General features: G+C 39.3%; 2 protein-coding genes across 2 annotated transcripts in view; one reads left to right on the forward strand and one right to left on the reverse strand.

Moving 5' to 3' along the window:
- The window catches only part of LOC114666552 (signaling lymphocytic activation molecule-like), a 311,763-nt gene that overhangs the window by 149,014 nt on the left and 148,676 nt on the right, over positions 1-14,073 (forward strand). The gene's annotated exons all lie outside the window — the stretch shown is intronic.
- LOC114666933 (ICOS ligand-like) overlaps positions 7,149-14,073 on the reverse strand; it is a 47,000-nt gene continuing 40,075 nt past the window's right edge. Inside the window, exons 4-5 of the mRNA XM_028821978.2 lie at positions 8,572-8,716; positions 7,149-8,145 (exon numbers count right to left, since the gene is read on the reverse strand). Coding sequence (XP_028677811.2) covers positions 8,598-8,716 — 119 coding nt within the window. The 3' untranslated portion in view covers positions 7,149-8,145; positions 8,572-8,597. The remainder of the gene's footprint in view (positions 8,146-8,571; positions 8,717-14,073) is intronic.

The following is a 14,073-nucleotide window of genomic DNA, read 5'->3' on the forward strand; positions in this document are numbered from 1 at the left end:
AGGCAAGCTACGCTCCAAAATGTGGCCAGAGGTATACTGATTCAAATAGAGGTTGGCACGTGAGTGAGGAGGTGCCCACCCAGCTCCCCACACCTGATGTCACGCTTCCACCTCCCTTCCACCTCCCTTCGTCCCACAGCCTCTGTCTTGGATTAGTGCAAATATATTGCTCCTTTAAGTAAACTATGCTAAGCTGAGGTAAGGTATACCCTGATGCTGGCGCGTGACTGAGGAGGGCCCCACCCCCTTCTTCTCGGCCCGCTAGGTCTCTCTCGGATTTGTGCAAATAAATCGTTACCGCAAGTAAACTATGATACTTAGTGCAATTAGAGAAGTCGCAAAATCAACTGGAATGTTCAAGCAAATTGTAGAAAAAAATCTGATCTAAATCTGTTAAGTAGTTCTCTTGTGAAAAGACAGACGCTGGATTTTATATATATAGAGGTAAATAAATTTAAATAAATGCATTATTATTATTATTATTATTAGGTCTTTTCCACCTAAATTGGTATTGCACCCGACCCTTATCCCTTGTTTTGCAAGTTGTGTGTCCTCAAGATGCCTCTCCATCACTGTTATGGGCAGGTCCTGGTAGCCCATGCACTTGAAACACATCAAAACGGCATGGATGTTATTTTAAGGTATCTGAAAATGTATTCAGGATATCTTCGTATTGACTTGTGCTTCAGATATCTAAAATACGTCACTAGACATCTCATATCCATTTCATAATATCTTAAAGTGCCTTGAGTATGGGAAAGGTACTATATAAATGAAATGTAGTATTATTATTATTAAAATATGTCTTTGTTCCATTTCAGATATTTCTAGACATATTAAATACATTTTAAGATATGTTTTAAAAGACATGAACAGCTGGATATGATTTTCAAGAATCTGCAATAAAATTTAAGTTTATCTCAAATGCATTCCCAGATATTAAAAAAAAAAAACTTCTAGTATGGCAACGAGTTTCAGATATCAAGTAAATAGCATTTTTGAGATATCTCTAAATATTAATTTGGCTTGCCATAGGTTTTTGTTAGTTATTTTAAGATATCTTGAAATCCTGAAATTCACAATTGTTTTGAGATATCTAAATACATTTTTAGACATCTCAAATTCATTTCATGATAACTTAAAATGGTTCTCTGTTCCATTTGAGATATCTTAGAATGCATTTCAAGATATCTCAAATAAATTTTAAGATGTCTTTTCAAAGATATTAAATTATTTCAAGATATCGCAGTAGCATTTTAAGATATTTACAATGCAATTTAAGATATGTGAAATACATTTCAAAATATAATAAAAAGGAAGTCCCATTGAAAGAGTAGGCAATATTACAGGAAGTGATTTTGAGATCAATTTAAGATATCTGAAAATTCATTTGAGATATTTTGACATGCACACATACTTTCTGAAATTGTCCCTAGTGTGTGCTTGGTGTGTTGGTGTGTGTTCCCTGTGGTGGGCTGGTGCCCTGCCCGGGGTTTGTTCCTGCCTTGAGCCCTGTGCTGGCTGGGATTGGCTCCAGCAGACCCCCGTGACCCTGTGAATATAGCGGGTTGGACGATGACTGACTGCCTGCCTGACTGACTGACATACTTCCTGCTCATTTTTGGTTATCTCAAATGCATTGTAGATATTTTAAAATGTAAAGGATCATATTTTAAGATATCTGGAAATTAGTTCTGGTTAAGACAGCATTATAAACATAGCAAACTCCATTACGACTGTCTATCAACACATTTTGGATATGTTACCTTTTTTCAGCATATTGTTCATTGTAAATGAAGGACAAATTTATAAAGAAATATTCTGACATGGCTTTGATTTTCTTGGATCATTTGTTAGGACACAGAGCTTCCTTTATAGGATCAGCACAGAAATTGCAGAAATGAGACCTGAGCAACTGGCGTTGTCTGATGGCTTCACTGCCATATCATTTAAAATGAGGAATACTTCAAGTCTTCTTGGGAAGCCACTTCCTTGGATTGCATCCCATAAATAGAACAGACCTTCTTCAGCTCCCCATCAGCTCATTAAATATAACTTCAGCCTTGTTACAAAACAAAATAAGCTGCTTCATGTGTGCACATCAGTCTCTCATTTAATAACCCAAATTCAAACACTGAAGTCTATACAGACCTAGAAAGAGAAATTAAAAAATATGAGCTTACAATAAGTACAACAAACAATCAATCGTGGATTTCATAAAGTTCCTTCAAAATGACAGTTGATGTACAAGGGAAATGCCACGTTATGACCTCAGCTTAAACACATTTTTGACAAGGTTTCCACTTCAACTACAAGACAAGATTGTTTGCTCCTGATTCTCACAAATCATTGTGCTTTATACTAGCTGTCCCCCGCAGTTCTGCCCATGTAGTAGTGAAACAGGACAAACTTTAAAAATCAATAAACAAACAGGTATTGCATAGGTAAGTGGAGGCATGGAACACTCCAAAACATGGCCAGAGGTAGACCGATTTGAATGGAGGCTGGTGTGTGAGTGAGGAGGGCCCTGCCCGGCTCACCATTCGTGACGTCACGCTGCTCTCGGCCTGCAGCCTCTCTCTCGGATTATTGCTCCTGCAAGGAAACTATGATACTTAGCGCGATGAGAGAAGTCGCAAAATCAACCGGAATGTTTAAGCAAATTATAGAAAAAAACCCGATCTAAATCCGTTAAGTAGTTCTCTCATGAAAAGTGGACAGACAGACAGACATTGGATTTTATATATATAAAGATTCGATTATATTATATTAAGTATAGATATTATATATAATAATAACTCATAGAAGGTGGATGAGGGCAAAGTGTTACAAATGCAGGAGAGAAAAAATGAGAATGGAGAGTAACATGTGCTGGGTTGAGGGGTGAAGAAGAAGGTGAGCCTCTCTAGCAGACAGATGGCATTAGGGCTATAGAGGTAGGCCCACCAAGGCTGCAGGTTTGCTGATTTGTCACTTTCTGTTATGCCTAATGTTGTAACCTGCCCCATGTGCTTCAAATTATTTAATAAAATAAACACATCCCCATTTGTGAGACCGGCGTCTTGGCATAAGCCAAGGGCTGGACAAATACCAGGAGGTCACTTGGTTTAGATAGATAGATAGATAGATAGATAGATAGATAGATAGATAGATAGATAGATAGATAGATAGATAGATAGATAGATACTTTATTAATCCCAATGGGAAATTCACATTCTCCAGCAGCAGCATAATGATACAATAAATAATATTAAATTAAAGAATGATAATAATGCAGGTGAAAAAACAGACAATAACTTTGTATAATGTTAAATGTTAATGTTTACCCCTCCCCCCCCCCCACCCCCAACCGGGTGGAATTGAAGAGTGGCATGGTTTGTCGGAGGAACGATGTCCTCAATTTGTCAGTGAAGCAGGACAGTGACAGCAGTCTGTCGCTGAAGCTGCTCTTCTGTCTGGAGATGATACTATTTAGTGGATGCAGTAGATTCTCCATAATTGATAGGAGCCTGCTGAGCGCCCATCGCTCTGCCACAGATGTTAAACTGTCCAGCTCCATGCCAACAATAGAGCCTGCTTTCCTCACCAGTTTGTCCAGGCGTGAGGCATCTTTCCTCTTAATGCTGCCTCCCCAGCACACCACTGCGTAGAAGAGGGCGCTCGCCACAACTGTCTGATAGAACATCTGCAGCATCTTATTGCAGATGTTGAAGGATGCCAGCCTTCTAAGGAAGTATAGTCGGCTCTGTCATTTCTTGCACAGCGCATCAGTATTGGCAGTCCAGTCTAATTTATCATCCAGCTGCACTCCCAGATATTTATAGGTCTGCACCCTCTGCACACAGTCACCTCTGATGATCACGGGGTCCATGAGGGGCCTGGTCCTCCTAAAATCCACCACCAGCTCCTTGGCTTTACTGGTGTTCAGTTGTAGGTGGTTTGAGTCGCACCATTTAACAAAGTCATTGATTAGGTCCCTATACTCCTCCTCCAGACCATTCCTGATGCAGCCCACGATAGCAGTGTCATCAGCGAACTTTTGCACATGGCAGGACTCCGAGTTGTATTGGAAGTCCGATGTATATAGGCTGAACAGGACCGGAGAAAGTACAGTCCCTTGTGGCGCTCCTGTGTTGCTGACCACAATGTCAGACGTGCAGTTCCCAAGACGCACATACTGAGGTCTGTCTTTAAGATAGTCCACGATCCATGCCACTAGGTATGAATCTAATCCCATCTCTGTCAGCTTGTCCCTAAGGAGCAGAGGTTGGATTGTGTTGAAGGCGCTAGAGAAGTCTAGAAACATAATTCTTACAGCACCACTGCCTCTGTCCAAGTGAGAGAGGGATCGGTGTAGCATATAGATGATGGCATCCTCTGCTCCCACCTTCTCCTGATATGCAAACTGCAGAGGGTCAAGGGCATGTTGAACCTGTGGCCTAAGATGGTGAAGCAGCAACCTCTCCATGGTCTTCATCACATGTGATGTCAGAGCAACAGGCCGAAAGTCATTCAGCTCACTAGGACGTGATACCTTTGGGACTGGGGTGATACAAGATGTTTTCCAAAGCCTCGGGACTCTCCCCTGTTCCAGGCTCAGGTTGAAGATACGCTGTAGAGGACCCCCCAGCTCCGATGCACAGACCTTCAGTAGTCGTGGCGATACTCCATCTGGACCCGCTACTTTGCTGGCTTGAAGTCTCCTCAGCTCTCTGCTCACTTGCGCTGTTGTAATTATGGGTGGGGATGTCTCTCCTATGCTGGTATCAGCAGAAGGATGTGTGGAGGGTGCAGTACTCCGAGGTGAGAGTGAGAGTGGGTTAGGGTGGTCAAACCTGTTAAAGAAGTTGTTCATTTGGTTTGCTCTCTTCATGTCTCTCTCGATAGTGGTACCCCGCTTCGAGCTGCAGCCAGTGATGATCTTCATCCCATCCCACACTTCCTTCATGCTGTTATTCTGCAACTTCTGCTCCAGCTTTCTCCTGTACTGCTCCTTCGCCGCCCTGAGCTGGACTCGGAGTTCCTTCTGCACGCGCTTGAGCTCCTGCTGATCACCGTCTTTAACATTAGAATTACCAGAGCTTACGAAAAAACTCGTATATCCGGCCCACCTTAAATCGCTTCTTAAATCCGTTCACACCTCTCCGCCAGCATCCTTTGTCCTCTAAATGTGCTGATAAAAGACAAGCTGCCAGCAGCCGGCTATTCCATCCCCCCACCGACTTAGAACGTATGCAAACTTTTCCCAGCTCACGACTTGATTGTTTACCTGGGAGTGAAGTGGAATTTTACAGTGGAAATGATAGATCAATATTTGGAAGACACGCATGAAATGCGTGTTCCGTTTCTAAAGTAATCTGTGTAAACACATTGTTAAAACAGAAACTTTTTCATATTTTAGTAATAAATGTTACAAAATGTAGTAGACATAAACTATAGAATATATAAAGCCCGAGTTCCAAAGATCAAATAAACACTTTCACAAAAGCTTCAAGAATGACTCAACAGCTTCTGTGGCGTAGCGCGCTAAGATTTGCCTCTTAGCGCAGAGCAGCTTTTCCTTGCCTCACAGACCTGAGTTTGATTCCCCGCTGGGGATGAAGTGTTGCTTTTTTTTCTTTTCTTTTACACCTCAAACGGACATAAAATTTATACATTGGTATGCACTGTCACTTACTGAGATTGTTATATTTTCATGTGGGATGCTCCTTTTAAAATATTGGGGTGATGTTACAGCGCCTGCGCTTATTCAGTACAGCAGGGACAACGCACATGTTGTTCTTTTTTTCTTTCAGTACACGTGGCTTCCCTGTTTATTTATATATCTAGTGACTTCTCTGCCTGTCTGTCTCTCTATTACGCAGTGCTCTGTCTGTCTGTGTGTTATGGATCTTAAAAATAAGTTATAAGGACAGTTGTTCCTGTTAATTGCAGTCTCAATTGTTAAAAAAATATTTTAAAAGGAGCATCCCACATGAAAATATAACGATCTCAGTAAGTGACAATGCATACCAATGTATAAATTTTATGTCCGTTTGAGGTGTAAAAGAAAAGAAAAAAAAGCAACACTTCATCCCCAGCGGGGAATCGAACTCAGGTCTGTGAGGCAAGGAAAAGCTGCTCTGCGCTAAGAGGCAAATCTTAGCACGCTACGCCACAGAAGCTGTTGAATCATTCTTGAAGCTTTTGTGAAAGTGTTTATTTGATCTTTGGAACTCGGGCTTTATATATTCTATAGTTTATGTCTACTACATTTTGTAACATTTATTACTAAAATATGAAAAAGTTTCTGTTTTAACAATGTGTTTACACAGATTACTTTAGAAACGGAACACGCATTTCATGCGTGTCTTCCAAATAATGATCTATCATTTCCACTGTAAAACTCCACTTCACTCCCAGGTAAACAATCAAGTCGTGAGCTGGGAAAAGTTCGCTCACGTTCTAAGTTGGTGGGGGGATGGAATAGCCGGCTGCTGGCAGCTTGTCTTTTATCAGCACATTTAGAGGACAAAGGATGCTGGCGGAGAGGTGTGAACGGATTTAAGAAGCGATTTAAGGTGGGCCGGATATACGAGTTTTTTCGAAGGCTCTGGTAATTCTAGTGTTAAAAGCCCTTTTCTTCTGGTTTAAAAGGCCCTTGATGTCACTTGTAATCCATGGCTTGTTGTTAGCATAGCAGTGTACAGTTCTTACTGGAACTACAATGTCCATACAGAAGTTGATGTAGTCAGTAGTGCAGTCAACAACTTCATCAATGTTCTCACTATGAGATCCCTGCAGGATATCCCAGTCTGTAGTTCCAAAACATTCTCTCAGAGTATTCTCAGCCTCCGGGGTCCACTTCCTGAATGATCGTGTGGTTACAGGTAGGACTCTCACTTTTGGTTTATAGTGAGGCTGAAGCAGAACCAGGTTATGATCTGCTTTCCCAAGCGCAGGCAGCGGGGTGGTGCTGTATGTGTCTTTAACGTTTGCATAAACTAAATCAATAGTCTTATTTCCCCGGGTGTTACAGTCCACATACTGGGAGAATGCAGGTAATGTTTTGTCCAGCGTCACATGGTTAAAGTCTCCAGCAATTAGCACAAGCACCTCAGGGTGCTGCGTTTGTAACTTAGCAACAGCAGAATGGATGATGTCACTCGCTGACTCCACATCCGCCCAAGGAGGAATGTATACAATAACAACAATAACAACATTTATTTATATAGCACATTTTCATACAAAAAGTAGCTCAAAGTGCTTTACATAATGAAGAAAAGAAAAACAAAAGACAAAATACAAAATTAAAATAAGACAACATTAGTTAACATAGAAAAGGAGTAAGGTCCGATGGCCAGGGTGGACAGAAAAAACAAAAAAAAAAACTCCAGAAGGCTGGAGAAAAAAATAAAATCTGTAGGGGTTCCAGGCCACGAGACCGGCCAGTCCCCTCTGGGCATTCAACCTAACATAAATGAAATAGTCCTCAACAATGACGTGTCCAAACTCTCTGGGCAAGTAATAGGGACATAAACTTACGGCCAACAGTTCGATGTCCCTGCAGCAAGTGGAGATTTTGACGTTAACATGTCCAGAGTTACACCACCGTGTATTAACATAGAGAGCGAGTCCTCCTCCTTTGTGCTTCCCACAGGTACTCGCATCTCTGTCCGCTCTAACTGTGCTAAACCCGGGTAGTTCCACATTAGCATCTGGGATGGTGTTAGTTAGCCACGTTTCGCAAAAACACAACAAACTGCATTCTCTTTAGTTTCTGACATTTTTCACCAGCGCAGCCAGTTCGTCGATCTTATTTGAGATTGAGTTCACATTCCCCAGAATCACAGAAGGCACCGAAGGTTTAGCATAACATTATATAACTGGAGGAAAAATGGACTGTGAGGTTTGTGGATTTAAGTGTACTGTGAAATGAAAAACATTAAACATCGCATTGAGGAAGGGTAAAGATCTTAGTGATGTTCTGTATCAAATTTATAAAATAATTATTTCAATATTATTCACCCCCATTTATTTTAATGCTTGACTTTTGCCATTAGGTCATGTTAACGGTACTTAATGTCCAGATTTCGCATGCACATCTGCAAAACAGGAAAATGGTGGCTAATTGTCCGCATTTTCTTCATAACTTTCTTTCCTGATCTAGAAGAAAAAATAATGTTAATGTATTCAGATGGCTGAACAGTTTAATGAAAAGCTAAAGATTTTTAAAGATTGAAGTCTAACATTTTGGATTTCAAACTAGAAGAGCTACAGTGGCTTTCAAAGTCTGAGTGCAATAAAATGTTAGATAAGACAGAATTTTGGCAAAGTCATCCTTATGGAGCAAGTAACATACATGCCCTGTGATGCCCCCCTGGTGGCAACTGGTGAGTCTTTGACATTTTTGAAAGCTGCAATAACAGCAATGATGACAATAATGGGAGAAAGACAGACAGACAGACAGACACTAAGGGAAACCTTTAAGAAAAAGGACATCTTGGTCAGTAATGAGGATGGTGAACAAGGTGTCAGGTCACATATTTTAAAGTTAGCATACCAGGCACTGCATAGATATTCCTTTCTTACCTCCTCATCCTCCTTATTATCATCTTCTAATTCCACATAATCACAGCTATCAAAGCAGGCAGTAGCACCATCACTACCACTAACCCTCCTATTGCCCAGGCTCCTCCATGTTCTTGCTTTTGCTCTTTCTCAGTTGTAATCAGATCTGAAAAATCAAACACAGTAGAGGCAACTGTTAGTGCAAAGAGCCAGAAACAAGAATTATAGTAAAGACAGCTACTTACAAAATAAATATACATATTTATTCAAATAAAATACATTTATTCACTAAGTTACTGTCTTGGCTGTATGGTTTATTCTGCCATTTTTAAAAATAAAATAAGCATTACTTTATTCTGGAGGGTTTAACCCCTTTCACATTGTTATATGGTTGTATTGTCTAATTCTTGTATTGTTCCTGCCATATCTCACAGTTTGTTGCTCTATATTGCACTGGGGCTCATGGAGATATGTTGTCTCATCTCACTATGTACCTGTACACAGTTGCTGATGACAATAAAGTAACCTGGACCTTACAATGTGCTGGGATCTCATATGTGATTAGTTATTTCCCTACTTGCCAACATTTGCACACTAAATGTATGGTTAGCAAAGTAACACAGCTGACCAGAGTGTGACAGCCTACATTCACTTCTTAAGTGACTGGCACAGTGACCACAGGGTTATATTTTAGGCTGTTTTAGTGATTGTAATGAATTTAGTGATTTTTAATCCTTTAATAGTCATATACAATTTCTTGTATTAGGAATTTGTGATTTTTCACATACCCCAACTTACTCTCCAGAGACACGCAGAGTTTTGGGGTCAGAGTGCAGGGTCGGCCTATTTGTACAGCATCCCTGGAGCAATTGCAGGTTATTGGCCTTGCTCAAGGGCCCAGAAGTGTAGCATCCCTTCTGTTACTGCCAGGATTTGAACCAGCAACCTTCGAGTTACCAGTCCAGATACTTAAACCACTTGTGGCTCACTGAACCTGTGATTTAATTTACAGATGTTAGGACATAGGCCAGTAATCTGAATGTCTCTGGACCTGACAGTTTATTTTTTCAAAAGCATTTAAAATAAGACAATATGTTGTCATGCGACACACCTTGCTGATCAGCACCATATTGATTTTCATTTAAAGCTGAGCCTCCATGAATGCAGAATCACAACTGTTTAGAAAACAAATAATAAATTAAAACAGCAAAGTATAAAGGAATGTTATGAAGATTAAATACATCAAAGTGGGCACTTAAGTAAATGTCATCTGTTTATTGATAGCGACTGCCTCTGAATGCACAGACCAAGTGAAGAAGTCTGGCTGATGATGGAGTCCAATTAATAATTGAGCTTCATGATTAGGAGACTAGAAGCAAAAAACACATCTGCTGAGGCTCTCCATGGACTCAGATATTGGGATCTGGAGATGACTCTAAAATGTGCAGACATCTTGTGATATCTGGTTATCTGTAACTTCAGGCACCACTCAACTACTTTCTTGGCTGTTTGGTTCACCTGGTCATTTTAAATGACATAAAGACATACACAAAAATGATCACTGGCATTAATGGCTTATTTTATTTTTTCTGTTTCCCAGGTGAATTTTGTCAACATGTAGTTACACAAATCTTAAATAAAACTTTTATTTACAGATTTATGGCTATTTACTGTATGACTTCATACACCATTTGCTATGCTACAAATACTAATCCACCACTCAGACTGGGGAAGTTAAACCTCCATTACCATTTGGCCAGAACTATTAATTTAATGTTATTAAAACTGTGGCAGACTCTTCTTATCAAAACCATAAGTGATGTTTCAAAAAACTGAAACAGAAAGAAATAATGAATGCTTAGAAAGCAGTAGGTTATGATATTGAAAAGGATTGATAATGGGAAGGAAAATGCTCAAAAACAGATAAACTGAATATGATCTGTATACATAAATCACACATTTATAACAAACATATTACAAAAGACAAATGTTACTAATATAATATGACTCATGTAGTCAAAACCTCAGTTTGATTTATTAATAAAATAACATATTGGAAATTTGCTGCTACAAAAGGCATCGATGAATACAAAATAAAAGTTTAAAAAGTGCAGAACATCATCTATAAACTGCGGTGAGGAAGTCCTTATAAATGTTTTAATGAGTAAATCCTGGAAAATAAATCATCTGCAAGTGGCTGTGCTGCACCAGGGCATTAGACTCATATATTAAAACAAAAAAAGTGTGTTCTGTAGTTATATTATAACCAACTGTTAACATCAGAAGAAACAACTGGTATTTGATGTAACGTGTACCACTACTCAATAAAAAGGAAAGGCAGTATATCAAAAGTGCACTGCCAATATACTGTTCCCAATGTTTAACCCAAGAAAATGCCATCTTACAAACTACACAAAAATAGTATTTGCCCCAATGTATTATCAGAGCGTTCTCTTAGAGGAGGGATATGCAAGTATCATAATAAAAGTTAGGATGGTTTAAAACAATTAAAATTAGAATGAATAGTAAAGAACTTTTGAAATTAAGAATGTAAACTGGGGAATAACCAAAACCAGAGCGCACTGCTTACATTCAAGATGAACAGAAATAACATCTGGATCCAGAAAGCCTGGCAGATGTATACCTTTTCCCCCAAAGGTTATTCTGTCTTGCGAGTTTCTTAAAGAAAACCACTCAGGTTGTGTGCCTTGCTAAGTATTAAAACTCATTTGACATATTAGGTTTATAATTCCAGATGACGTCTCCTGTCCATGAGAGGGGATTCATTATTTACATTTCCGTGCATTTTATTTCAGTCAGGCTGTGGTTAAATGTAATAGAACGCTGAATCACTGGGCATTTATTATACCATGCCTGATGTACCAGTCCGTGTACATTCTACATACCAAGACTTTTTTTCTAACTTACAAATTTGTTTAAACAGAAGACCTCAGAGGCTGGGGAGCAGACTCATGTTATGAAATGAATAGACTTGAATAAAGGAAGGTTTGAAATGATAACCCTGTGCAGGGTCTCTCACTTGTCAGTGCCTTTTACAATATGTGCACCCACACAGAGTAATAAGGACAGACAAAGAAGAGACATTTTGGACTCCTTCTTTACATTTCTCCAGTTGAGCTAATTTGCATTCCACAGAACTTGAAAGTATTAAGTGAACATTATGAAGACTCCATCTTTCTTTCTATCTTTCCAACTAAAAAAAACAAAATTGTTTAAGAAAATATGCTGTGTAAATATAAGACACATGTTCACCACATGCAGCAGTCAGTCTGGGAATCGCTACAAGAATGAAAATGACCCCCTGAGTGCTGCCCTCCTCACAGTTCACAGTCTTGGGCTTAAAGCCCTTCCTTCCCCATCTATGTGAATTTTGCAAGCACTCAGCAGTTTACTTCAAGACAGACATGAGCAAACAATCCCCTTTTGGAATGCAAGTGATTAATGATATACATTGAATGGTTGATTGTATTGCCAAATTCAATTAATTCTTGAAACTGTGTCATTTACACTCTATTGTGTTACTGGATGATAACCAGATGTTGAGAAACCTTACGTTCTATATGAAATTGTTAACTTTGGTATTTTTATAATTAAACTATAGACCACGGGTGTTACCTGTTATTTTTTATTAACAAAATGAAATTCTATAAGCGTATTGTTCGGTAATCATACAAATAATAAAATAAATACTAATTTCCTTAAAATACATACTTTTTTAATGAATACAATATGTACATAAAATATTTACCTATAATACATGTGACATTACAGAAAACAAAATGCTTCTTATAACTACAGGTGGTCATATTGTTTAATTTCATCTGTAAATGTACAGACCTTAAATAAAGCTTAATTAAAAAAATGTTTTTCACCAAAACATTCTCTCTCTCTGTGTGTGTATATATATATATATATATATATATATATATATACAGTCATCCCGCTCTGGAACGTAACCCCCGCGATAGGTGAAAATCCGCGAAGTAGCGACCTATATTTATTTTATTATCTATACTAATAAAAGGCAAAGCCCTCACTGACTCACTCACTCACTCACTCACTCACTGACTGACTGACTCACTCATCACTAATTCTCCAACTTCCCGTGTAGGTGGAAGGCTGAAATTTGGCAGGCTCATTCCTTACAGCTTACTTACAAAAGTTAGGCAGGTTTCATTTCGAAATTCAAAGCGTAATGGTCATAACTGGAACATATTTTTTGTCCATACACTGTAATGGAGGAGGCGGAGTCACGTATCGCGTCATCACGCCTCCTACGTAATCACGTGAACTAAAAACAAGGAAGAGATTTACAGCACGAGTCACACGCGGGAACGAAGGTAAATGACGTTAATTTTTGACTGTCTTTTAATACTGTGTAAGCATACATATTAACACGTGCAATTAAACGTGTGCATTTACGGGGTGATTTCTCAGGCTTAAAAGCTCACCTTTTATCAAACGCGGGAACAAAGGTAACTGACGTTGTTCACTGTCTTTTAATACTGTGTAAGCATACATATTAACACATGTGCAATTAAACGTGTGCATTTACGGGGTGATTTCTCAGGCTTAAAAGCTCGCCTTTTACTAAAAAGGTAAATGCAAAACTATTTTCAATCAGTTTATTGAAACGCTCCCGTTAAGGATTGCAATAACATATTCGCGAGATAAAACAACGAAGTAGGGGGAAATGGAGGAAGAGCCGCAAACAGCGAAGAGCAAAAAATTAATTAAACAATTGAGAACGGAGCGAGTGAAGCATACAAGCATGTTCATAAGGGAAACAAAGCACGGTGTAAAACGTAAGTTTAAATTAAGTTTAAAGAAACGCTCCCGCTGCGGATTGCAATAACATATTCGCGAGATAAAAGTTTAATGAGAAGACACGAGGTATAAACGAACCACACGCCGTGGCGCAACGTTAGGGGCAACAGTTTCAACCATTCTATGATCTGCTTCTCGCAACTGAAAGACGGCACATGGCGGATGTTAGCCGACTTGCTGACCGCAACGTTAGGGGCTTCAACTATGGCGCTGACGCCACATCTCAGTGCCAACACTTTGCAGACTCTACTTAAAAGACACGCCCTCCTCACTGGACAGTTAAAAAGACCAATGAAACTAACGATGACATCAAGTATTACCCAATCAAAAGTAGGAAAGGAGGCATCTTCATAAAATGCGTGTGGGATGATTTGCATGACACGCTGCTTTAAAAAAAAAAAAGATAAAAAAAATACGGGATAAATCCCGTCCAGTATTGATTCAAAACGGGACGCGCAATTTCATTCTCAAACGCGGCACGATTCCGTATTTTAAAGGACGGGTGGCAACCCTACAGTTCCAGGTAACCACCCATACAATCAGATTGTGATTCACACTAGGAATGCAATGAATGTAATTACCCCGATCTACATACAAGGCGAAAGTCTTGCAACATTCAAAGATGATGGTTTGGGATAATTAGTACTTATTAAGTACACCATGGAACATAAAAGA

The sequence above is a fragment of the Erpetoichthys calabaricus genome, chromosome 16 (assembly GCF_900747795.2).
Source record: "Erpetoichthys calabaricus chromosome 16, fErpCal1.3, whole genome shotgun sequence".
NCBI classification, from domain to species: domain Eukaryota; kingdom Metazoa; phylum Chordata; class Cladistia; order Polypteriformes; family Polypteridae; genus Erpetoichthys; species Erpetoichthys calabaricus.